The 25,351-nt window shown below is 46.4% G+C and overlaps 2 protein-coding genes and 1 long non-coding RNA gene across 5 annotated transcripts; 1 reads left to right on the top strand and 2 right to left on the bottom strand.

Annotated features, from left to right (window-relative positions):
- Positions 1–52: 52 nt before the first annotated feature.
- Positions 53–9,489, bottom strand: dnmt1 (DNA (cytosine-5-)-methyltransferase 1). 2 transcript variants are annotated; one of them, XM_085933122.1, is made up of 34 exons: positions 9,266–9,489; positions 8,905–8,941; positions 8,079–8,183; positions 7,783–7,987; positions 7,631–7,703; positions 7,433–7,511; positions 7,309–7,355; positions 7,184–7,238; positions 6,952–7,035; positions 6,763–6,872; positions 6,573–6,691; positions 6,347–6,439; positions 6,122–6,273; positions 5,841–6,028; positions 4,603–4,783; positions 4,436–4,533; positions 4,198–4,342; positions 4,010–4,125; positions 3,696–3,897; positions 3,496–3,629; positions 3,246–3,422; positions 2,944–3,168; positions 2,680–2,872; positions 2,495–2,585; positions 2,275–2,415; positions 1,908–2,190; positions 1,692–1,833; positions 1,458–1,624; positions 1,215–1,392; positions 942–1,137; positions 700–863; positions 506–622; positions 333–429; positions 53–256 (listed from the first exon to the last, which is right to left on the bottom strand). In XM_085933122.1, exons 1-34 carry the CDS (start codon positions 9,310–9,312, stop codon positions 219–221), a joined length of 4,479 nt encoding a protein of 1,492 aa, XP_085789248.1. In that variant the 5' UTR covers positions 9,313–9,489; the 3' UTR covers positions 53–218. The 2 variants fall into 2 exon arrangements, with proteins under 2 accessions (XP_085789248.1, XP_085789249.1); XM_085933123.1 differs by having other exon boundaries at positions 336–429.
- Positions 8,810–10,769, top strand: LOC147044319 (uncharacterized). Its single transcript, XR_015068425.1, has 2 exons — positions 8,810–8,953; positions 10,194–10,769. It is a non-coding gene; the product is annotated as an uncharacterized LOC147044319 (long non-coding RNA).
- On the bottom strand, positions 10,701–24,188 carry s1pr2 (sphingosine-1-phosphate receptor 2). Of its 2 annotated transcripts, none has more exons than XM_085933124.1 (2): positions 23,928–24,188; positions 10,701–14,186 (listed from the first exon to the last, which is right to left on the bottom strand). In XM_085933124.1, the coding sequence occupies exon 2, from the start codon at positions 14,092–14,094 to the stop codon at positions 12,979–12,981; it is 1,116 nt and encodes a 371-aa protein (XP_085789250.1). In that variant the 5' UTR covers positions 14,095–14,186; positions 23,928–24,188; the 3' UTR covers positions 10,701–12,978. The 2 variants fall into 2 exon arrangements, with proteins under 2 accessions (XP_085789250.1, XP_085789251.1); XM_085933125.1 differs by lacking the exon at positions 23,928–24,188 and adding an exon at positions 17,374–17,689.
- Positions 24,189–25,351: the final 1,163 nt, after the last annotated feature.

Below are 25,351 nucleotides of genomic sequence, written 5' to 3'. Positions count from 1 at the left end.
ATGCAGCTTTGCTTACCTTTTGGCACATCCTAATATCCAATTGTACACCTGATTCATGAGATAAGAGCTTTATTTGAAATATTACATATAAAAAACTACATACAATTTGTCCAACATGTTAACAGGCATTAAAAGCACAATTGAAATTCTGACCAGTAACCGTGCCAGCCATGAATTAACAAAATTAATCTCCACGTTTTGATGCCAAGAGGAGAACACTAGTCAGACACCTCCATCTTCTCTTGTTTGATGTTCTCTGGAGGAAAACACAAGCCACATTTGAACTAAATTGTTCCTCTGATACTTTACAACAATGAATCCAGTGTGCTTACCACCTGCTGTCTGTTCTTCCTTCATCCTTTCAATGACGCACTTCTTAATCTCCAGCCCGATAGCTCTGGAGAGGGGCGGGGGTACGGCGTTGCCCACCTGCCAGGGACCGACGACATGGCGATTAACGCTGACGTTCTCCACTGTGGCTCAAAGCCCTGGCGTGGTTGCTCACCTGTCTGTGTTTATCCAGGACGTTTCCAAAGAAGCGATACGTGTCGGGGAAGCCTTGAGAGCGCGCGCACTCCCTCACGCTGACCACACGGTGTTGCTCTGGGTGCAGAACGCGACCCTGTAAAAAAAAAATCAAAATCAAAATTTAAGTTTGATTAATTTCCTGGCCTGATCTTAGATTTTGATTTTCTTAACCTGTTTTCCCATGGGCTCAGGATTGGTGACAGTAGTACTGAAGAACCCGTCCCACTCCAGCCTCCCGTAAAGCCCCGCCCAGTGATTGTGGCGGTTTCCCGTGTGAGGCAGACACCACGGGATCAGCGTGTTGAACTGCCGGTCGGCCGAATCGCAAGGCTTTCCTGTATGGGCGCACCCCCCCAAAAAAGAAATTAGCATCTGAGTGACTTCACGAAAGAGCTACTTGAGCTTAAGCGTACCTCCGGCGCAGGTGCAGACGCCTCTGAGCGCTCCCGTGCCGCTGCGTCCGTTCTTCTTGTCTGGGTGTGTGTAGCGTAGCTTCTTGGTCTTGGTGCCGTCCTTTAGGCGCACTTCGATGTTTGGAAGATCTCTCCAATCGGAGCCGGGTGCCAAAGGAATGTGGCGCATGCGTCCCTCCACCAGAGCGCTCATGTCCTAAAAAAAATCAAATGAAAAAAATTAATAAATAAACTAAAAATGGAGAAGATGTGGAACTTAGCGTGCAGGTTCACCTTGCAAACGTGATCCCTGAGGATGGCTTGGTACTGGGTGCCGCGGATCTGTCGCTGAAACCAAGACTGAGGCTCGCCGTTGTAGGAAATCTCCAAGGCCGAGGCGCCGTTGCGAATCTCTGGTAGGTCAGACATGGTGTCTCGGACGGTGATGGTTCTGTAGATTCCGCCGTTGCCGCTGTACGCAGGACGTCGGGTTACGACGCAACTTGGGCACGCACGGGGGGAAGAGCGCAAACTCACCGCGTGACGTTGCTGACGTATTTCTTCTCGTCCACCACTACGCTGAGGGAGACGGCTCTGGGGGCGAACACATGCAGGGGCTCCGGATAGCGAGGTAACTTCTCTCCAGGAGCGGCGGCCAGGATGATGGCTCGGCGGCGAGTTTGGGCCACGCCGTACTGACCCGCCTGATTCCCAAACGGACAGTGTGAATTTGCCAGAAAGTGGAAAATAAAAAAAAATCAATTTAAATACCTGCAGGACTCCAAACGTGCATTGGTATCCCATTCGGACGAGACAGCGCAGGGTCAACTTGAGGACCATGGAGCTTTTGAAGGACACAAAGTTCCTCACATTCTCCAGCAGGAAGAACTTGGGTCTGTAGTAATCACAGTAACTGCAAGACGAACCCAAACGTTAGCTATTCCTTCGACTCGTCCACCAAATCGCTTCATTTCCGCTTTGTCGCACCTGAGGTAGGAGACCACCAGCGAGTTCTTGAACTTTGAGTAGGTGCGAGAGTTGAAACGATTCATGCCGCTGAAGCCTTGGCAGGGGGGGCCACCGCAGAGCATCTCCACGTCGCCTTTCTGCGGCAGCTTCTGTCCCAGGGAGTTTGTCTTCTCGCCCGACATGACCAGCTTGAGCAATACGTTGCAGTCCTCTGTGAAGACTGTGGTGCCCGGGTTGTTGAGGCGGAAAGCCTGCGCCGCCGGCTCCCACATCTCCACGGCCCACTCGGTCTCGGAAATGCCTTCAAAAATATGAAAATGGACGTTCGCAAAACCTTCCTGGATCAGGACATTTAAGCGTGTGGGTGGAAAGGTGGAGCTCGTACCAGCCTGGTGGAAGCCTTCGGAGAGACCGCCGCAGCCCGAGAACACGTCCAGAGTCCGATATTTATGCACCTTGGGAGTCTGCGCTTCGGTGATTTGCTCCGCTGTTTCCTGAACGGCCGAAGACTTCCCTTTGCCTTTACCTTGGAAATAAAAAGATGTTATAAGATAAAGAAAGAAAAAGCAAACAACTAATAAATGTTATCAGATTTTTTTTTTCACCTTTTCCTTTGCCCTTTCCTTTGCCTTTGGACGTGGCAGAGCGAGCGTGGTTTGGAGGATCTTCAAAACTTTTGGTTTTGGCATTATAAGCCTGAAAAAGACATTCAAAAAGGGGGGGGCGTGGAAATTTGAGCTTTGAGGAAAGCGTAATTCATCCCGACTCAGCAAATTTGACTCTACTGTACCTCCAGGAAATAAAAGCGATCGGGTCCTCCGTTGGAATATTCTAGGACCGACTCGGTGAGGTCTTCTCCGTATTCCACGTGACAGCGTCCCAGCACGTCGGACATGCTGACCGTGACCTCCTCGTCGCTCCAGTAGAGCTGATTGACATCCGTGTGGTAGCTGCCTTTAACTCCCTTGTGGGTGTTCTCTGGTCTAACAGAGGAACCACTCATTTGAGTTTATTTTCTTTCTTTCTTTGAAAATTCAAACAATTAATCGGTTACCTGTAGAACTTGTATAGTCGCAGTTTGACCTCCGCCGAGTCAGCCTTGCTGTTGCTCCTCCGGTGACAGAAGATCTCCTTGATGCGGCCGATGCGGAACGGCTCCGGGGCGTCCTGGTTGGAACCTTTGATGTAGTCCGAGGACTTCCTGTAGTATTCTGGGTACAAGTCCTCGTCCACGTCCTCTTTCCTGTGGGAGCGCTTCACCGGGCTGGTTGCTTTCACGCTGACAGGATAAAGAAGACTAATCAGTTGCGCCGCCAAGTGTGATGATCAGAACCTGACCTCTATTTTGTGGGTCACCTGAAGTTGAAGGCCTCTGGTGGCAAGTAGATGCTATCTCCCACTTTGAACTGCTCGCCTCTGAAGCAGGCCAGTGCGTAGAGTGACTTGGTGTCATGTTCTTCATCCAGTGGCTCAAAGGCGCGAGGCGTTTCCCGGTCCTCACGCTCTTTAATCCTCACGCAGCTACTGCAGAACCTATTCGGGCGAAACGAAGAAACGATGAGACTACGGTCGAGTGGAGGCATGTTAACTAAATGCTCGCACTCACTTGAACTTGCAGTCTTCTGACGGCGAGGTCTTGGGCGGCGTCTCAAAGCGGGCGAAGTCCATGTCGTACCAGAATTGATAGAAGAAACTTTTCCCATCGTCTTCAATCACCTTGACGTCGGCATCCATCCCACCCTGATGCGCAAAATCGGCCGTGAGAGAGAGAGAAGAGGAGGAGACTCCTCAGCCAGGTGGACTTACCTCCATGAACCAGTTGTTGGAGGGCGCCTTGTAGCTGACGTTGACTTTGCCTTGGATGTAGTTGAGCGACATGTCTTCGCAGTCGTCCACCAGGAGCAGCTCCAGGGGATCGGACGACTCGCCGAGCACCGTTTGCGTGCCGCGGAGGAACCAGTGGGCGTGGAACATCTTGCCGTTATTGTCCTCCCACATTGCCGTGATCCTGGTGGACAAGAAAAGGACACAATGACAACATATATTCTTAATCCTCGGAACACGTTAACGCCATGTCAATTATTTTCAATCGGGAATTAACCTTGGGTTAAAAACTTTACCTTGCCAGGTACAAGGGAGTGGAAGGATCCTCTGAAGAAACAGAGACACAGTCGCCGACCTCCAGCTCTTCATCATTCACACGGACCTTTTTGTAGTATTGCTTTTTGCCCTCGACCTGAAAGCGACCGAAAAGATGAGCACCGAGCGTCGTATGCGACACACTCGAACGTGTCAAGCTGGCCCGTACCTGAATGGGCTCGCCGACCCACGTCAGCTTGCACTGAGTCTGCTTCTTGGTCTTCACGCGAGATGCTTTCTTGCTCTTCACCGGGACATCTTCCTCCTCTATATTCTCGTCATCCTCGGCCTCCTTCACGGCCAGATTTGGGCACCTGGATCGACGAAGACATCGATTATCAATGGGCCGCCAACTTAAAAATTGACATGTGATAAAACTGAGATCGAAAACGTGCGTTGACGCTCACCTTCTTTGTTTACATGCCTGCTTGCTTTTGCCACTTCCTCCAAATTTGATCATGTCCTTGCAGGCGGCGCACTTGCCACAGTCTGGAGATTGGCAAACCTTAAACAAACAAACATCGTAAAGGTTTGCACATACATCTGGGGAATCAGGCGGCCGGGCGAGCTTCACCTCACAGACGCCGCAGCGCTGCCGTTTGGCGATAGCCTCTTTGTCGTCCTTCTCCAGCTGCTCCGAGAAGAAGGTGTCAAAAATCAGGTAGACCAGCTTAGTGGTGGTGGCTTTGGTGGGACCCTTGCTGTCCTTCTCAATCTTGGTGGGGTGACGGATGGCCTGTCGTCTGGCAGCTCGCCTGATTGAAATCGAAATCGTGTTCAAATACTGGTTATTTAGGACCCCCTAGCGGTTGTGGAATGTAATGTCACACGATGAAGCAATTGGCCAATCGGCGAGACGCGTCGAGCCATGCAAGGCCACACAAGCGACAAAGTGAAGCTGCGGAATGAAGAGTAGCAGACTGATTATATTTTTTGAGTCATGTTGATGCTCGACACAAACAGCAGCTGGTTGGGTTAAGTATTTGTTATGTCAGGCGTTTACAAATGAAATGTAGCTAGCAGCTAAGCTAAAAGTCAGCCTAGCATCCATTTCTTAATATGTTTTAGAAGTATGCTTTTTGCGGGTCACAGAGATTGTTTTCTTTGTTGTGTATTGTGTGAGGTCACATTAAATCAAATAAAAATCAGGTTCATAATCGAAGATTCTCCCAATAATTTGAACAATGTCACGAACGGTGATGCGAGAAGGGGCAGACTCCAAATTCAAAGACCATGTACTAGTTGCCATGGCAACACTGGGCTGATAACCTGACCCTTGGAGGCAAATCACACTCCATCCTCCTGACTGCTACATGTGCTCGTGACACAATTTAGGCCTTCAAAAGCTATTTGGCGATAGAAAAAGCTTTTTCCAAAACGTTGCTTTCGAGAGCGATAATGGCTCGATATTTTGGCGAAAGGCCTTGTTGCCTTGACGAACGATAAATTTATGTGGGCGCGGCACTGCGCCACTCAGCTCACGGAGCGCCTTGGAATGACAAACCAGATGGCGTAATGAGGCTAGCGGACATAAACGACTACTTTGTGAAGCCATACAAAACAATAGCATGGATTCCCCCCCCCCCCCAATCACACAAGCCATTAATGCATTCAGGGCTACCTACCAGTACAGCAGCATGCTGCATAAGGAAATGTCAGAGGAATGGCAGACGTTAGCGAGCACTTGACGCTAAGAATTCTTCAGAAAAAAAAAGCTACCACTTTAATAATCGGCAGTAATTGAAGGAGCCGCAACTTAAAAAGCAACCCCAAAGGCGGAGGAGCCCCTCCCCACTCCAAACAAAGTCGTACCTCTTGCCCAGCGTGACGCCGGCCAGCTTGATGAGGTCACGCATGCAGGGCGTGACGATGATGGGCTGCTCGTCCGAGTCGCCTGCCTCGTCGTAGCTTTCCACCTGCTCCACCACGAACTGGGCGTGGCGCAGGAGCGTGTCCTCGGTGAAGCAGTTGAAGTTGAGGCCCGGCGGCGGCACCGTGGTCTGGCGGCGGCGGGGAAGGAAACAAAATGCCCAATTAATAACAGCAGAGAATTTGCACACCGCCTATAGATTCTGCAGCGCCCTCGTCTTCACCTCAATCTTATTGAGAAGATCCTCATAAGTGGCGTCCGGATTCTTCTGGAGGAACTCCACCACGATTTTGCTCATGTAGATCTTCTCCTGCATCAGTGCGAAGATGGACGCATATTCTTCGCTGGGATTCATCAGGATGTAATCGGCAAACGCTGGAGAGGGAGGGAAGAAAAATTGTTCATCTCCGTCGGACGGGAAATAAAAAGACATGAAGAGTCTCATTACCTGTGGTGAACCCGATGAGAGCTTTTTCGCCTCCATCAAATCCGGTAATCCACCAGGCGTTAATGGGCCCGAGCTTCTTGGCAGGAACGCCACCTCAAGAGGAATCAGTTAATTGGTTAACGCCAGCGGAATAGAGTCTGTTAGCGTCAGATGTTTTCAAATGTAACAGTGACGTGCAGGTGTGCCTAATCTAGTGTCCGTTGAGTTACATGAATGTAATCCTTACCATCCAAGCAGGGGTTGTCATCATAGATTGGTTTGACAACGCAACTGAAGTAGAGCTCCACGTTCCTCTCAATTAGTCCGGCGTCAAAGGGACAAAGATGGCCGTGCTTGTCATAGATACTGCAGAAAATAAAATATATTTGTTTTTTTGGTCCTAATATAGAAAGTCAAAATGTTAGTTTTTTTTTTACCTAAAGTTTGTGATCCTGTGCTGTGGCAGATCCTCGTAGCTCTCAAAGCCGTCCTCGTTTGCGTCAAACAAGGAGAGGCGCTCGTCAGTCAGCATTTCGGGCTCGTCCAGCTGAAGGTGCGACCACATTATTGGAATATGCTTGGTAAGAAGGGGGGGGGAAAAAAAACAAAAAAAAAAACACACTCACCGCAGTGTCTGGATCCCCTTGAAAGAACTTGAGATCAGAGTCGTCCAAATATTGCCTGCAATCTGGACATTTGGGAGGCGGAGTCTGAAAAGCACAGAAAATGTAAGCTACAAATTTTTATCTTGGTTTTTCCACAACAGCTTGATGCAAACACGCTAGATGCTCGATAATTAGGAAAACAAAAGATAACATTGCATGAGAGTTGCGTTGTTGTCTTTGCTCAACATGTTACCTTTGCAGCAGAAACCGTCGTAGACTCCGGCTTGGTTTCTTCGGGACTAGCGGCTCTGTCAAAGTCAAGTATGTTAGAGCGACAAATACAAGGAAGCACCATCTCAAAGTGTTTGAGGAAGTTACTTGTCATCAGACTCCACTTTCGGGCGCTTCTCCTGGGACTGTGGCACCTTTTGAAGACGAAAAAAAACAAAACATTACTAGGCTGTGAAGTGTGGAAAAAGTGAGCCGCAGGAAGACGACTCACCTCGGCACAATCTTCCTGTTTCACTTTGGTTTCTCCATTTGTGGCTTCGCCGTTCAAGTCTTCAGACTTGCGCTTTTGACTGTAAAAGAGGATTTTAATTCTTTCAAAAAATCAAATTCATCATGCTCGTTCTTTCTGGAAATGCAATACAAAGAGCCCACATTTATCTAGTAAAGAATTGATGTTGGACTAACGCACATTTTAGGGAACATGGACATGATGGATGCTTGCTTGCCGCCGCTTCTTGTCACCCTGGAACTGGCTGGAGACTCTTGAGGGGAAAATGAAGAATAAAAGATGACAAACAACTGACGCGAAAAAAAGAAAAAAGAAAAGTGCTATGAACCAACTTTTGGCGTCAGTCTTGCTCTTGCGTCCTTTCCCCCGTGCGGCGGGTGATTTGACAGTCTCATCTTCCTCCTCCACATCCATGCCGGCGTCCTCGTCTTTGTGGGAGCCGTTACTGAGGCCGTTTGTTTTGCCGTTGGTCTCTTCGCCGTTCTCCAGATTTAGCTCCTTTCCCAGCAGACACTTCACTTTGGAGATGTAGTCTTGCTAAAAGAGGGTAACAAAGACAACATGAGAGATTAAATTATTTAATGTAGACAAAAACTTTTTTTTTTTTTTTTAAAAGAGAGAGGCTCACCATGGAGATTTCTGAGCTTTTCATCTTTTCTTCGAGGCTGCCGAGGGCATCCTGCGTGTCGGCGTGCAGAAAATCCTGCACCAGCTTGAGCTTCTCCTTCACGTCCTGGAACGACATGAATCATGTAGACAATTCGAAATGGCTGTCGGTGCATTGTGGAGGGAAAAGGGAAGCAGCGCTGTCCCGGCAGAGTGGAAAAGGCAAGTCGAAAGGAAAACAAACAGGTCATAACCTTTTCCACTGCGACACCTAAGGGACATAAGCAATAAAGCCAGACACTCTAGCCACATGCAGTTGTCGGCCGAGGAGGACGCAATAGAGATGAAATGGAGAGTTCCATGTTCACACAAAGAGGAAGTCAACCTGGTGAAATGGCAAAATATGGCTGACGAACTTTAATTCATGCTAACGAAACGTTACAATTAAGACTTACACTTATGAGAAAACGATCCTTGAGGTGGATTTTAACAACTATTTAGCACCATGAACAAGAAAGGTTTCACACAATCACTTGTTAAATTAATAAAGATTCATATTTCATAATATTTGTAGAGCACGAATGTGAAGAGGCCTAACACTACCCATGGAATTGACTCATACTATGGAGTTTATAAATGCATACAAATAAGAGTTACGTCGCGGAAGTCCGTCGTAACCCGAGGACCACCTGTATGGCGTACCCGTTATTACACGAAGCCCCCATTAACATCAATGCTTACACCTGTTGCTTTACCGGAACCGACAGCAGACGTATGGAGAGAGCGCGTCATATTTTGTCCACGTTTAGCGCTCTTCTATGATAAAATTAGTTGACAGTTCAACTCACCTCGTCTGAAGACCCATTTCCATGCAACATCTGCAGCCTTTAAACAAAGGTAAGAAAAAAAGAGGTCAAAACGATGTTTAGCCATGTTAGCATGTCATTTGTTTATCACGATGAGACTATGGCGCCAAATTCTTACCCGCACACACACACACGCGTTGACAGGCTGCAGCGCTAACGGGCATGCTAACGCGACGGTCAAGTGCGAACAAAAACAGTGAAGAGGAAGCGGTCGCGCTTTGGTACAGCCCCATAGAAATTAAATAAAGACCCCCCCCCCCCCCCCCCCCCAAAAAAGCGAAATAAAGTGGCAATGTCGGAGCACGACGCAGAACTAGCATCCGGGTTATTCACGACAGCCTACCTTTTCCTGACATCCTCTGGCAACGACAGGGAAGTCTTGGCTGGCATGACGCTTGGTAGGCGATAAAGTGAAGACGTTTAAGAGCAGAAGATAAAATGGCTTTAAAACTATCTAAAAGATGCGGCTGAGCGTGAAAGCGGGGTTGCAGCTCAGCCTTAGCATGGGTCGTATTGTGGAATGGACGCTAGAAAAGCAATTGGCGCGCCTGGGCCGTCTTTTCGCGCGGAAACCTGGGCGTTTCGGACCGTACCATTGCAGAGCCCCATGGGTAAGACACCGACGATGGAGTGACGCATTAGTCAACAACAGAGGGACACCTTTCTATGAAAACATACTATATATGTAATTATACAAATTAAAAATCAGCTATTTAAATTTTGTCGCTTTAGGTATGATGTAATAGTCATTAACTTTAATATAAAATGAGTCCACCCCTATTTTGTATCTCCCGGAAGTCGTCGAAGCATGGGAAAACGGACAGACCATTGTTTGACAATTTTAACAAAATAATATACTTCATTGTTTTGCTCATACATTTCTTTGGGTTGACAGTCATAATGGCCCTCCGAAAGAAGCTATGACTACAATGCATCCCACGAAAAAAAAAAAAGAGTTTGAGACCCCTGTCCTAACTCAATACTGTGAACGTAGTATATAACCTGACCACCAGGTGGCAGCGTGACATTAGATTTCTGCTCATAATAAAGCGTTTGACCCAAAGACAATGTAATCAAGCCTTCATTTAACTGACAATGTGTTTTGAGTTGATTAGAAACATGAGTGTGTATGTATACATCATATTTAATTATTAAAAAGTAGTTTCACCCTCAATTATGTTTAGATATTTTACCCCTGACATCTTAGTGCATCAAATTATTTCATTCTATAACTTTGTTCGGTTGTTTTGATGCGTGACTTCCCCTTACAGGTTTGAGCATCTGATGTCACTTCCTGCAAGGAAAACGGCCGAACAGCAATCTGGCCGTCTTCCCAGTCGCCGCAGTCTCCTGGGCCTGATTCAGCCAAAGTTCCCACCCAGGAATCCTGGACGGCTGACAGGAAACAGGCCCAACTCTCTCGAGGCCACTGTAAGTCAACTCTCGCCCGAGTCTCCCCCAGACCCCAAAAACATCCCCGTGGGGCATTTCTCAGACAAGCCAGCTTACAAATAGACATTCTTGGTCAGCGCCACACCCCGAATCTCACTCGCCTTGCCCTATGCCCGGCTTCCCATCATTTCTTTCCTTTGAGCAAATGAACAATGCTGTTGAGTAAGACAAGCGTGATTAACAGATAAACAGTACGGCCCAAATTCATGTTTCTCCGTACGTGCCCTGCGATTGGTTGGCAACCTGTCTTTGGTGTAGCCTGGCTAGCTCGCTAAAGGTCTCCGTTTTGCGTGTTAGTGTGCCAAAGTAAAGTAAAACACAACAACTTCCTTAATGTTTCGTTTTATTAAAAAAAAAAAAAAAAAGGAATGCAATAAACAAAAACAATGTACCTACATTAGTGTTTCAGATTGTACCGAATGGACACAGGCAGCGTGCTACAGGACACAAACAAAAGGCTATTGCACACAAGACAAATTCTCATACATAAACACACACACATATAAACTGTACATACTTACATACATGTTCATATATTTATAGTCAGGCGACACGACAAGTGACACGACAGACGCCTAAAAAAAAAAAAAACCAGACATCACTGAAGCTGCCAAAGTGCTTTTCACCATTTCTGCTGGTCTGTGTGAGTATGAATGATTGTGATTTATTTTTTTTCAATTATTTGTAATAAAAATAAAACACACAGGAAGAATGGGAGAATAATCCCGAACAACAGGAACCGGACAACACGGACAAACCAACACAACAGAACTTCCTGTTAGTTATCCGGAATGAGGATGATGTTGACCTCCCAGGTTTGGGTCTTTGAAACCAGATCTGGTCCCACAGCTCGAGTTGCACACAAGACATACGGCGGACGAATGAAACCGGGATTTTGTTTTAAGACTTCACAGTGAGTCAGGATGAGCAGTAATACTGTCGACCACGGGACCCCTGCCCCGAAACCTCCTCCTCCTCTTCTTCATGCATACATTCAGCCAAATTGGATGGCGCAAACAGAAACGTTGCTAACAACACTGTCAGGGACAAATAACCAGTCAAAGCGAATCACTGGAGGAATTGTGCTTTCCCTCGAAGATGCATACACAAGATGAGCGTAAAAATAAACAACGGGAAAAAATAGAAAGGAGGGTTAGTGATGGAAGCCGGAGTACATCATACACATGTAATGAGCTACAATTCCATGCATTACAAAGAAGCAGATTATGGTTACTCAAATGGATTTTAAGTAAGGTTATATCGGGACTATATAGCCCTGTTTTGAGCCGTGCGTTGTGGAATGGGTTTTAAAAAAAATAAGAAGGTTTAATATGTCCTGTATTCACCTCCTTGTTTGGGATACGTTATTTATTTTGTTTTTAAAGCAAAACAGGACTTCATATAGTCATCAAGTACAATACAATGCAAAGGAATAGTAATCGTATGGCTCGTGTTACAATCATAACATCATTAAGATTCCTACTTTTGCATCCATGAATTCAGAGGAAATCCCAAAAGGTCACGCACGTGATGACGTCGGGGTGTCAGGAGCTTGGCCTACACGCTACAAAGTGCAACGCTGAAAGCTTTGCGTCGAAGACGCTGCGAAAATAACACAAATGTGGTGTTAAGCGCGTCTTTTTGGTTTTGGCTTCCGAGGCTGGATTTACACTGCAAGTCCAATTGCTCAATTCCGATTGGAAGTACATATTCGTCGTTATGTTTGTTTCAAGTGACGCATATTCTTCAAATGGCTGTGTTTACACTGAAAACATCTGCATGCCCAAATTGCACAGAGAGAATGACACAAATATTAACAGAGGGCAGTGACAACAACATGGAACTAAACAATGATTTATAAATAACACAAATATTAAACATGAGGTTGACTCTCCACCTATTTTGAATTTAAATGGGGGTAAATGGAAGATTCCATTAGCATGCTAAGAGCTAGCATGAACAGTTGTGTGTGTGTGTGTGGTTTTTTTTTTAACATCTTAAGCGACCGATATTTAAAACACACACAGTGTAGCAATACACGTACACATTTAATATAACAATACTCACGGCCACAAATTCTTTATCCTCTGCCAAGAATGATTACTATTACAGCATCTTACTGAGTCAATTACAGTAATAGTAAAAGTGCGATTCTAATTTGTTTGTGTGTGTATGTCTTTACTGCGTACATTTGAATGTTTATTTAATTCATTATTTTTTATAATGCAAGTTATTATTGAGTGCTATTTGTCACTTATCAAAAAACACAAACACATAATTGTGTTTGTTTGTTTATATCTTTGGGAGGGTAGCCGGAAGAGATTAATGACAATTCTATTCATTTGAAGGGGAAATTGTGATTTTTAGATATGTCGTCATGGTCACTTGAGAGCAAAAAAAAAAAATCTGAATTGTGTCACACCATGCAGTGTAAATCCAGCCTAGCATACATTAATTAGAATGACTCCATGTGATTTCACAAGAGTACCCATGAAGAGTTTCACATTTGCCAAGCACCCCAATTGTGGAGCTCTTGTTGGTGTCCAAAAGTGGCCTCGCATCCCAACTCAGGCGATTGCATCCGTTCTCTTCTCTTGCCCGCCATCACACGCAAGTGGTGCAGTTCTGCATGATGGGCGTGGTCTGGTGTTCGTGTTTTTGTGTGCAGTGCTCCAGCGAGCTGGAGCTCTTGAGCGGCACCAGGCAGCGCTCGGCGGGCCGCCCGCTCTGCAGCACCCCCCAGCAGCACAGCACGCGCAAGAACTCCTTGCGCATGTCCTTGCTGCGCAGCGTGTAGATGACCGGGTTGAGCGCCGAGTTGAGCGTGGCAAAGCCGAAGAAGATGTTGGCTTTGTGGAGGATGGGGCAGGAACGGATGGTGCACGAGGAATCCAACAGGAGGATGGTGAAGGCGGGAAGCCAGCACATAATGAAGACCCCTAGCACGATGGTGACCGTTTTCAAGAGGGAGTAGGTGGGGGAGTTGGGAGCTTCCTGGTGGCTGGAGCGTACGATCAAGTAGATCCTCACGTAGAGGATGACGATGGAGAGGAGGATGAGGCTGAATATGGTCACCACGAAGAGGATGTACTTCTTGGAGTAGAGCGGCAGAACGGCCGAACACTGCGGGAGGTTGTCGATGCAGTTCCACCCCATGATGGGGAGGCCGCCCAGGAGGATGGACGTCACCCAGCAGGCCCCGATGAGCAGGAACATGCGGCAGGTCTTGTTGGAGCCGTAGACTTTGACCTTGTTGATGGCGATGTAGCGCTCGATGGCGATGGCCAGGAGGCTTAAGACCGACGCGGCCAGGGCGATGAACGCCGTGCCCTCCCGGATGAACCACTGCACGGGCACCAGGTCAAAGGTCCGCGAGCCCGACAGGAAAATGTTGGCGATGTACGCCGAGCCGGCCAGGAGGTCGGAGAAGGCCAGGTTGCCGATGAAGAAAAACATGGCCGTGTGGAACTTCTTGTTACGGCACACGGCGATGAGCACCAGGAGGTTCTCCAGGATGATGATGGTGCACAGGACCACGATGATGATGCTGGGGTCCGTCAGCAACTTCTTGTCTTCGTAGCGCTTGTCTAGTTCCTCCAGGGTCATGTTCTTGGCGAACACGTAGTAGTAGGGGATCAGAGTCCGGTTGTAGTACTGTGAGTATCTGCTCCTCATGGCGACGAGCTGGGACGCCGCTGCCGCTTCACGGCAAAGATTCATTCACTTGGTAGGCCGTGCCGCTCGCCGGAAGGGGAAAGAGAGGGGGACGCCTGTCCCACAGTCTCGTCTCAGGAGCTCTAAACGTGGGTCACCTGCGTACACAAAGAGAAGACCATTTTAAAAAGTTGTTCTCCGGAACCACTCATCCCTCTCGGGTACGACACCCCTTGCTGTAATGTGAAAGCCGGGAGGTAAGCAGAGCTGCACTGACACTGGTCACGTTGTGATTTTCAACCATTTCCTCATCAGGAATTTGGCACAGTGAATACAATTTGTCTGTTTGGAGCTTCTTAACGCCCCCACACGCAAAGCTTTCCGCTGCTTTTCGCATCTTAGCCGGAGTTCAGTGGCTTGTAAGAAACCTTCAACGACACCTCGGGGGAACATATCTTATTTTTGCGGGACAGTGCTTTCCTGTTGTCAGATGTAGATCTCATCTTCAGGTAGATGATTTGAGTTCAAGACGGGGGGGGGGGGAAGAAGGTTGCCAGACAAAGCGGACTCACTGAAGGACACATTCCACCAACGCCTGGCCCGAATGCTCTGCTGTCAACACTAGGCATTGTTGTTGGATCCAAATCGTTCTCTCTCCAGCCTCCGCAGGCCAAGCTTCCTACTTGTCCATATTTGATTTTTCCAAATACCCTCTTAGCGTAGCTCGTTAGCTAACCTAAAATTGTAGCCGATGAGTGCGTGTTGGGATTCTAACTTTGAAACATCTCCCACGCACATGTATTACTCAAATGTATGTAGGCGTCTCTTATGTCGGCTTGACAAACAAGCATAATGGTGTGAAAGCCACGTAGGTGAACTTTGAACTCACACGCGATCATGTTTTTTACGATTCGAAGCAGTTTAAATATTCATGTGACTCCGGCAAAAAAGTTGAAAACTGTCAACATGAGACAAACTGGCTGGAAACAAAAGGGGACAATCTAATTAGAGGAGGAGCTGGCAACCTAAAAGCTGTCAGAAGTAATACAATCCATGTGCGCCGTTACTCCGGAGGTAATTTAACACTGATGCGTCTCACTGCTACTCGTTTTGTGATAGCAGAGAGCAAGAAAGAGCGAAAGCCACACAACGAGCATGCATGTGGAATGGCATCTGGACACAATGGCAGGAATCTGAATGACCGCACATCTGCATATCCATACGGGACCCCTACCGAAAAGAAAAAAAAAAATCTCCATGAATACACTGTAAAAAAAATACCACCAACTATGATGGCTGAACAGTTTGCCAATCCAAACTCATCTTACTTTACTCTTAAAAATAAATGACTAACTGCCGCTAACAACCCAGGCTAAACTTCCTACCCGACAGCTTGTGCAATGTCATTTTTGCCCTACTTTACTTCCTTGACACCGATTTCTTTTTTTGACAGTGCTTTGTCAGCATCTTTGGGTGTTCCAGAAAGATTTGCAAACAGGTGAGCTTTTCCAAATAGGTGACCGATTAATCGGCCAGCTTACACACCCTCAGCAAAAAAGAATTGTCCGATTTTGTCGATTATTCTGTCTATCGCAGGTCAAAGTATTGTAAAGCCGCCAAATGTTTTGCCAGTAATTCATATATTGATTGAAAAAAAAAGTGACATTTATTATATATTTTCTAAATTAATCGGCCACTTCATCAGTAACTAAAGTTCTATTCCGCCAAATATTGGCCTCAGACTGTGCACGTGTGGGCAATTGCACAGGTGCTTTACAGCCTCGCCAGCAATAACCATCTTAGTGTTTCCTCAAGCCGAGCCGAGGAACAATAAAGTCGTTGAGCGCGGCGGCCAGACTTGACGGCCTTGGACGCTCATAATGTCGCCGCTCACTTTTCTTTGAATCTGATCATGCATCTGGAGGGCTGGCACGAATGGACATAACAGCTGCAAGCGTCCAGCCCACAGCTTTGCAAATAGTCTAGTCAGTCGGCATCACTCTCTTAGCTCTGTTAATAGAAATAAACAAGAAAGCCCGAGACTGAACACATGTGCCAGCTGCAGTGGCCAAATCACATTAGGGCTCATTCTTGCAGCCGGGATTGATTAAGTCGGCCGTGGCCATCGGCTCCCAGCAACTATTGGGCTGCCGTGTGTGAAGGGGGTGCAGATCAGGGGTCTCCAACCTGTGGCACGGGGGGCCATCTGCGGCCCGCATGATGATATTTTCTGCCCCCCCCCCCCCCCCCCCCCCACTGCGGCCGCCGTCATCTTTGGTGTTTTGTGTTATGGGCCATTTCTCAAGTCTATCAGAATTGTGTAGATATTTGCTTTGTTTTTATGTGTGTTGAGCATATGTAATGGTTTATTGACAGACTCCATTAAAAAAAAAAAAAATCGCAAGAGGGAATTCTTCCGTGATCTCCGGCAGGTCAGCACACGACTGATCTGGCATGTATTGCGGAGACAGCTCGCAGGTCCTCCTGTCACCAACGCTGCCGTCTTGTCATTAAGGAACGGGGAAACCTGATGCACCGGTTTCTCCCCGCCCCCTTTACCTTGCCCCCTTGTCTTGCATTCTCACTTTGTTTTGACTGCAAAATTGTTTGTTTTGTTCCACAAATGTCACCAAATGCTCGGCCGTGCCGAAAGCTCGCACAAAAGACAAAACAACATGACACGCTGTCTGGATTTGGGGAGGGGAAAAGAAAAGCTGACGAAAAAGCACCACGGCTGCAAACAGGCATGTCAGGGCAAGTGACCGACAGATAAAAAACAAACCTGGGACTTTTTATTACTGCACGCCATCGAGACTTTCTATATCATGCTGAAAACCGATGCTTCTCTCCGGTGACAGCTGCACAAGAGCCACAAAGCTTTTTTTTTTTTTTTAAACCCCCACCTTACCCTTTCCAACACCTGATAAGCTCCAATTAGCACCACACCATCTGCTGCTACCTGTCACAGTTCTAAACTCCCTCACTTTCTCCTCTTAGGTGCTTTGCACACCTTTCTAACAAAACAGGAACCCTCCCTAACCTTTCTTTTGCTTTTGTTTTTCATTACAGGAAAACCTTGATTGCGCTACAGGATTTCAACTGTTTAGTGGCCGCGCAGACGTTTGTGGTTTGGAACCAACATCCTGTGACAAAGTAAGGCAAAGTCTTTCCTCACAGTAAAAGAATTGTTTTTGCTGCTCTCACAACTGTGTTGAAAAAAAAAAACCACACAATACTATTTGATTATTCAATATCAATGAAGTTCTAGCGCTAGTTCTAGAAAATATTCCACTGATTATTATTTGGCAAAAATCTCAATAAGGTTTCAAAACATCCACACTTTACTCTAATTGGACCGGGATGACATCGATCGGGCTTCTTTGAGCAACACCAACGGGCACGAACATCTTGAACTAAACAGGAAATGCTGGGATGGTCTGCTGGCACGTGGCCATGGCCTCCCTCTGACTCCACCCTGAGGCTTAATACGTGAGCTTTTCCACATCTGAGCCACACCACAATATTGATCCACGGTCAATACGCAGGGTTTAAAAGCAGGATGATGAGAATAACCCCCCGAGGGGGTGCTAACAGATCACAAACCCGCACGGTGCTGCCGATTTTGTCTACTACTACTACCTGGAAATGAGATGAAAAGAACTAACGGGCTTACATCCGTTAGTTGCGACAGCCCGAACGCGGCTTATCTGCAGTATGCTGATAAATGCTAACAGTTATCAAGCTAGTGCGGCAATGCTAACAGTCATCAAGCTAGTGTGGCAAATTCGCCTAAAATTATTTATTTCGATGAGATTCATCGTGTCTTTGTAATCATCTAAACAGATTCTTTTGTTCAGAAAATAAAAATCAAATAGCCTAAAATCCATGACATTATTTTTTTTTTCTCTTTCAACACCATAATCAAAAAATGGTGACGCCTGATGGGGGCAAGTTCGTCGAAGAGTTAAACGTGGGCCGAGCACGTAGGACAATGACGCTGGCAGGATTTGCTTTTAAAACCACAGCGCTACGTAAGGACATCTCACTAAGCGGCGCCTCAATGAGGAAGTTAAAACGAGGAAGAGGAGAGGCGCGCGACCTGCAATAGCTCCAGTTCGGATGCTGAGAGGAACTCAGAAAAGCTTTGCGCAGCTTCAGAACATGAATAGACTAAGCAGATTTGGAAAAACTACAACCAAAGTTGAGCGTGACGTTTTTAGAATAATCTCAGCTCACTTTTGTCATTGTCACCTAACACCACTCCTAAAGTGTCAATCAAAAGCGAGCAAAAAAATATTTCTGGATTGAATGCATGCAGCAGGCTATCAGTTACTTAAATATCTTTACATCACCAAAGCGTTGGATGGCATTAGCGAGAGAGCAAAACACTTCCTCTTTTACCCACACATGAAACATTTCCCTCTTGACCCTTTTTTGTGGTTTCATTCTTTGTCTTCAACACCAAAACCTTCCGTTTGTGTCACGCAAAAAAAAAAAACACGTGCTTCGTTAGAGACGCCCGTCTGGATATTCATGGTTGGTGGGGAGGAGGGTGAAAATGGGTGCCCTCAATTCATAGCGGGGGTCTCGTCTTTTAATTAGGGATTACCCTTTTCGCTTGTCAAATAGTCTGACAGTTTGGGCACAGTCTCTTCCGTGCGTGTCAATGCGGTTTTGGCAGTTTTGCCTTCCTCACTTACGTCCAAGCTCAGGACGTTTGCCGTGCTTTATTTACGGCAGATGTTTTTGCTGTGTGTTTAGACCAAGCTGAACCTCATCTTAACTCTCAAACAAGAGTTTTTTTTGGGGGGGTTCTACATGCAGGGTGCCTACGTGTAGTACAAAAGGAAATGCGGTCAGGTCTCGCTGTCTTGATGAAACTAACTTCAAATTTCAACTGCCTTGTATCTTCACAATGAGTTCAAATTAATGAATGCCTCGGCACCTTCTTTTTGGGACTCCATTGTCCCATTCTTCTCTAAAATCCAGACCTTGAACTCCACCCCTTCTCATGTTCACAAGTGATCTTTTCGTCACGGATCAGGGGAGGCGACGATACGCTTTCCGCGCCGTGATTGCAACCTCCACGCTTGTGCCATCTCATGAACTCTACAGACCCCAGGGGGGAGGAGTCATGTCTTGACAACAACATGAAATGGAACATGATACCATCTAGTCAGACTTCTACCGTCGCTGCCTAGCACCCGCTGATAAGCTCCTGGACTGATGGAGGAACGTCCATCCATCCATCTTCACACCCAAGCAAAAGGACAAAGCGTCAAGACTCCCCCCCCCCCCCCAAGCAAACAAGAATCCATTAAAATCCGAGAACACTGTTATGGAAGGGGGGAAAAAAAACATGATGGTTGCCTAGGGAGGTAAACAACCTCTTGGATATCTCTCTATGACGTCAACTCTCTTCTCATGAAGAACTACAATCTACTATGACAACAACATAAATCACGTTGCTGTCTGCCAAAAGGACAGTTTGCATTTATTGCCCATTTGAAATCACACAATACGGTCTTAAGACACGCCTCTTGATCAAGTAATTAATCAATCGTGGGTTGGCTGAGATCTTTAGCCTTGAGTCATCCTCCTGATAGACATTTTGGAACATTGTATGAAGCAATTTTATGGGAAAGTCTGGGAAAGGCCATTTTCACTTCCAGTATGTGTGTACTAAAGCCAAAAGGACATTTGCAGGAGGTTTGGTACAGAAAAAACATTATTCCGGCTTGTTCTAACAATTTTGGATGACAAAATCTTTTGGAGCTAACAACATATACCACCTGAGGTTTTTTGGAATAAATGGACAAAACTGTAAGAGTGTAACAATATTTTTTTTTTGTCAATATTTTCGAACGGATTAGCTATTTTGACTTGGATCATATTAAAGAATCTAGCCAGTCTGTCGGGCCTCAATCGTGACCCGGCTCGTATTAAGTTAAATCCTTCATGTTTAAAAACCTGGAAAGCGGATAAAGGATAATAGCTGCTTCTCAACAAAAGAGGCTAAAGTGGCATTGTAATAATTGCGCATGACATCCTTCCAGCTCTCAGCTCCAACCGGCTGGACAATTCCAAATCTAAGAAAAAGATGCTTGGCTTACTGCTGGATTGGAGGTAGCCCCGTTGAGTTTTGCAGCTGCACAAACAAAGCTGATTGGATAACAAAGACTCCCAAGTGGGAGGAAGAACAAGAAAGGTCTTTTCAGACACAGCATCCTCACGTCTACCTGCTCTGGTACTTTTCCCGTTCACACTGATCAGCAGTCAGAAAAACCAAGATGTGACCACACTGATTAATCTCTTGCCATCCACTTTATAAATCACTCAGCGTAACCTCAAGTGAAAGCTGCAAAGCGCTGTCAATCCTCTCCGAAACCGCAACGAGAACCAGAAACCTGACATTCAAAATGCCCTGCACACTCGAAAGCTGGACGGATACTCTGTAATCCGAAACGTCACACTGCCAGACCAGATTGAGTCTTCACTATGTTGCTGTAAAAGTCCATTCTGGAACCTCTTGGAACCAATCAGAAGCTTAAAGAAAGTCATATCTGTAAAAAGGTGGAATAACAAAACATCAAGGAACGTTAGAATCATACGCGCCTACTGCTTTGCCAAGTTCAGTTATTTTTGTATACCATAAAGCATAAAATCTGCTCACGTAAGGAGATGGCGGTAACGTCATACAAAGGATAGTGGCCAATAAAAACGGCGGTTTTCCCCGTCTACACACAAACGCTGACAACAGTTTTTGGAAAGTCTTCACGCTGGTTCTCACTGACCTCAAACAAAAAAGTGGATGAAAGAACCGAAACGCGTTTTAAAAATAGTCGCCTCTGTGCGGACTAGGCGTAAAACGCTCGGCCTCGCATGTTTTGGGGTTGACTTTTGGAATTAAACGCAACAGGAGCCTATATCCACGCAGGATACCCTAGCATGCCGCTACAAGAATCCGCGCCTGGTCACGGTGTGTTGAAAAAGGGGAAAGGCCACCGCTGGCAGGTTCTTTTCTAGTTTGTTCAAGTCCCTCAAGTGGAAAAAAGGAATGAAACATGAGTTAATGGATTTCTCATTGACTGAGACACCTCCGGACTCCAGAGGAGCCTGTACGAATGTCTCGAAGAGAACCACAACTGAGTGGCTCAGAAACAACAAATCACAAGGCGCCGTATAATTCTCAGATGGGCGACACTCCCTGATCTTGGCTGAGAATCAGAAAGCAACATGGTGTTGTGTTGTGACTTGTGAGAAGACAAGACCGTTTTTTTTTTATATCTTCATCTGCCGCACCCTCTAAAAGGGTTTTTCTGTGAGTAGGGGCGAAGGGGTCCGAACTCTCTAAACAGCCTGATTGTCAACTGTGATGTGTCGCTCTTCTTCTTTTCTGTCCTCACGTCGTGAACAGTGGTTTCACTTAACCAACTTGATGCCTCTGGCAGTGCAGTCCTCAGATCTGTTGTTAGCCCTCCGATCACGTCCCATCAAGTGGTGTGTGTGTCTACAACAAAAGAGGAGTCACCCGCCCAACGGAAAAGCCGCCTCACTGCGTCCTGTTAACCGACCGCTCCCACTCCTCGGCTGAAACCCGAGCGTCCTACGAGAGAGGGGGGGTCGACACCACCCGCCTGACTCCCCCCCCAGTGACCGGTTCCAGTAGGAAAAAGAAAAGTCCCTCGCAAATCCAGTTCCCACCCCTCAATTGTCATTTATTTATCCGCGCCATGCACTTAGACATCCGTTTATTTGTTTGACAGATCTATGCAACGCCAATTCTCATGCTAATCCCTTTCTCCGGTTACACATGAAATACAGGCAACTCAAACATCCTCTTATATTGATTCCAACTTCTGGCATGTGCTCTCAGATGAAACAAAAACATTGTGCCCTATATTGACTATTTTTATACCTTTCATTTTGACCTTTGCAGACTAGGAACTACCTGAACTGAATTTTGCCTTCAAACTCTATCTTCACGGGGACAATAGTTTGTTCAATTCTTGACTTTTACATCTTGGGTACATACCTCTATTGTTTGGATTCAAGACAAGGTACCACATTTGGAATTTCATAGTCAGTCTTACAGAGTACAGTCGATTGAACCTGGATTGTACCATCCTGGAAATAGAAGACAAAACTTGTGGTCCAGTTATTGGGCCTAAGGATTATATGGACTGGGCTGTTCCCCAAGAGATACTGTATCATTAGCTGGGAAATGAATTCTGTGCCTTTTTGACCCTAGATGAGTCACAACCTTTGGAGTCCCTATATGGAGTATATGGTCCCAAGAGTTTATCAATGGGATATTACTCTAATATCTTTTGTAATTTTAACTGCTTGAGAAGATCTCTGCATCTTTTGGGCTCTGGACCAGATTCTACATTCAGAGGCAAATACTGGTCATCCTACGATGCTGATTTAAGAATTCAAATTACTTTCACAGTTTAAATCTAGATCAGTGTCTTTCGGAACTAAAACCCGATGCAAACTTAAGATTCTTGTGTGGGGATTCAGTTTCAAAGGCTCCTTTTATAGCTCAGTTGGTTTTCCTGAAGTTATTACTTTTGTTTCCTTCATGTTCACATTGTTAACTTTATTTGATCCTTTCAGAATAAAATTGGTCGTTCCAATGATCAACATTTGTGTAGATTCTACCTAAAGACAGAAATTCTTCCGCTTCTGGCATGCCACATCTGTTCAATAACATTGCGAGATCAATCACAGAAAGGACAAAGGAAACTAAAACAGGCTCTGTGAGGATGCAAAGTGTTTGTTCTGGTTCAATGAGCCGTGCAATGACACAAAACCAAAATGCGCGTGGACTCCGGTCGCTCGCTGGTATGCTGGGATTGCCCAAGATGGGCCATACAAAACAAATCAAGCAACTCCGGCGTGACACTTCCATCAATGAAGCTGCCGACGGAGCCTTCGACACTTGATAAGCTCTCAGCTGCCGCCGCTGAGCGTGTTTCCTCCTCACCCGCTCGTGCCGTGATGTTATCACAGCCGGGTTTGTCTCATTCGACCTGCATCACCACATTTGCTCAGGTCTTGTCTTTCAGATCATTGCCACACTGGCTCCTGCCTTCCCTACCACAGCAAATGATGGATCAGCGCTTTTATCTGAGCAATAAACATGATTTCCTCCGCCTTATCATCTTATCTCAGTGATTTGGCACTTCTCGCCAAAGCGCTGCCGACACCTCCAGGGCTGCTTTTAGCCTGAGGAAACAATCCCTGCACCGGTTCAAGCTTTTTTTTTTTAGACCAATGCCTTTTTAAGAAAGTAGTGATAGTCTTTGTGTGTGCTTTCCACAACAGGAGTGTGTTAAGTCTGCTATTGTTTGAGCTGTGAGGTGCTTTTCTCTGGGGAGGACATCTCTGACCTAAGAGATTTAGTCAGAACATGGAGGGGGTGAAGGGGGGTGGGAGGGGGGGTTATGGTGCTGGTGATAATGGAGGCTTTTGTCTTATTAATACATCCTTTCAATACAATGCCTTCTTTAGAGTGACGGATGAACAAGCCTCAACAACATTGGAGGGGTCATAGCAGTAGGGGGGGGGGGGCACAGCAGGCTGCGCAACGGCTTTGAGGGGAGCCCCCCCTCCCTTTTTACTCACCCCCCCCATATACGCACATGCACAAGACAGCAAATGATGCATTGAGCCCACTGTACGCCCATCGCCATCTATTTAATGTTTAACGACACCGTGTTAGGCATTAAACGCGCACGAGGAGGGACAGAAGTGCAACCAAAGACGCGCATTTGCAGTGGTTGCCACATCTGCGCTTCGACTTTCACTTTAGCGCCAAACTTTGGAGGGGGGGAAAAACGTCTCTTTGTTAGCAGTTTATGTCGACTGTCATTCTTAAATGTTTTCAAACTTACCCCATGAGAGAGAAAAGATGACGTTGGTTCCCCCCCCCAGTGACGCTCACATGTAGTCACTAACTTGCAGAGCAAAAAAAAGAAAAGCAACCAAAAAGTTCAGCTCTCCTGCTCCGATCCAGCGGATGACAATCACGATCGTTTTGGTACCAAGACGCGCCGTCTGGTCCGTGCTGGTAGATGATCCATAGCGGACCCAAATTAGGTGGACTCCGGTACAAGTCCAATTAACTGTCGGGTAGCGATGCAGGCTTCCAAAAAGCGTCCCGCAGCCGGATCCAGCAGCGCGTTTGCCGCCGCACGAGTTCTCGTCCTGCTCCTGCTGCTGCTGTTGCTGCTGCTGACTGAACACGCACACACGCAATCACATACTGACACAAGCACAAGCGCACACTCCAGAGGCGGGGAGGCGCGCGGATGACGACATCGCCGCACACAAAAACACACTTGCGTCAGCTCCCATCGTGTTCTAATTGTGTGATATCCAGAACCATGTCAGCAGCAATGTTAAAAAAGTAAAAGACTAATTAACAAAAATGTAAAAATAAATATGATTTCTTGAATGGAGCAAATTTGAAGTTTGAGGGCTAGTCCGGAATCACCGGTTCATACCAGGTCCACTGATTTTTATTTGACTTTTCATCAAATAAATGCAAATTCCAACAGACTACTGTTAAAAAAAATCGGTATCATAATTCAAAATGATCAGTCCAATGTACTTTATTTTTCCGTTCCATAGTTTTTGGTGAAAATCAAGTAACCACTTAAATAAATCATAGAATGGTACCTCAGCCAAGACAAAATAATCCTAAACGCATAGTGTCGCACCTCCCTTAATTTTTTTTACTGTAAGATTGCGTAAAGGATTTTGTTGAAGGCCTCCAACGAAACAAACAAATAAACACAGCAGAAGTCTAACCTCCTTTGTGGAGGTAATGTGTTTTACAGCCTATTTTTGGGGCCGTTTCCCCGGATTGGAGCACAGCACAAATCAAGTCCAGATGTTCCACCTCCTCACTTCCTCCCCCCCCCCCAATGAAGATCCCAGCGTGCGCCGAGTCCTCACTTTTCCCAACTAATCTCGCTTCCTCTGCAAGCATCAGGGCTTGTTGCACTTGTAAACGGTGACCCCAAGGCGGTCATTCACATGTCAATTCAGCCTGATCAAACGTGATGAACGTTAGGATCTGACCCCCGTGAGGCGACGCTACTTTTTCCATGAAGCCTCCGGGGCTTGTCAGTCATCATCATTCACTGGGGCAGGTGCTCCTTGCTTTCTTAGCTAATAACGTCTCCATAGTGATTACTGAGTAAGTCGTCTCTAGCGGGTGTGATGTCATGTCTCAGGTGTATCCAAGTCATATGTTTTTATCATGCTCATAAGTGGACTTTTGTCTTCTTGTTGCCACCCATGTCTTATTGAG

The sequence above is a fragment of the Syngnathus leptorhynchus genome, chromosome 16 (genome assembly GCF_054491065.1).
Source record: "Syngnathus leptorhynchus isolate UIUO chromosome 16, UIUO_Slep, whole genome shotgun sequence".
In the NCBI taxonomy this organism is placed as follows: domain Eukaryota; kingdom Metazoa; phylum Chordata; class Actinopteri; order Syngnathiformes; family Syngnathidae; genus Syngnathus; species Syngnathus leptorhynchus.
The sequence above is the reverse complement of the archived record's forward strand: the minus strand, read 5'-3'. Positions and strand labels throughout refer to the sequence as shown.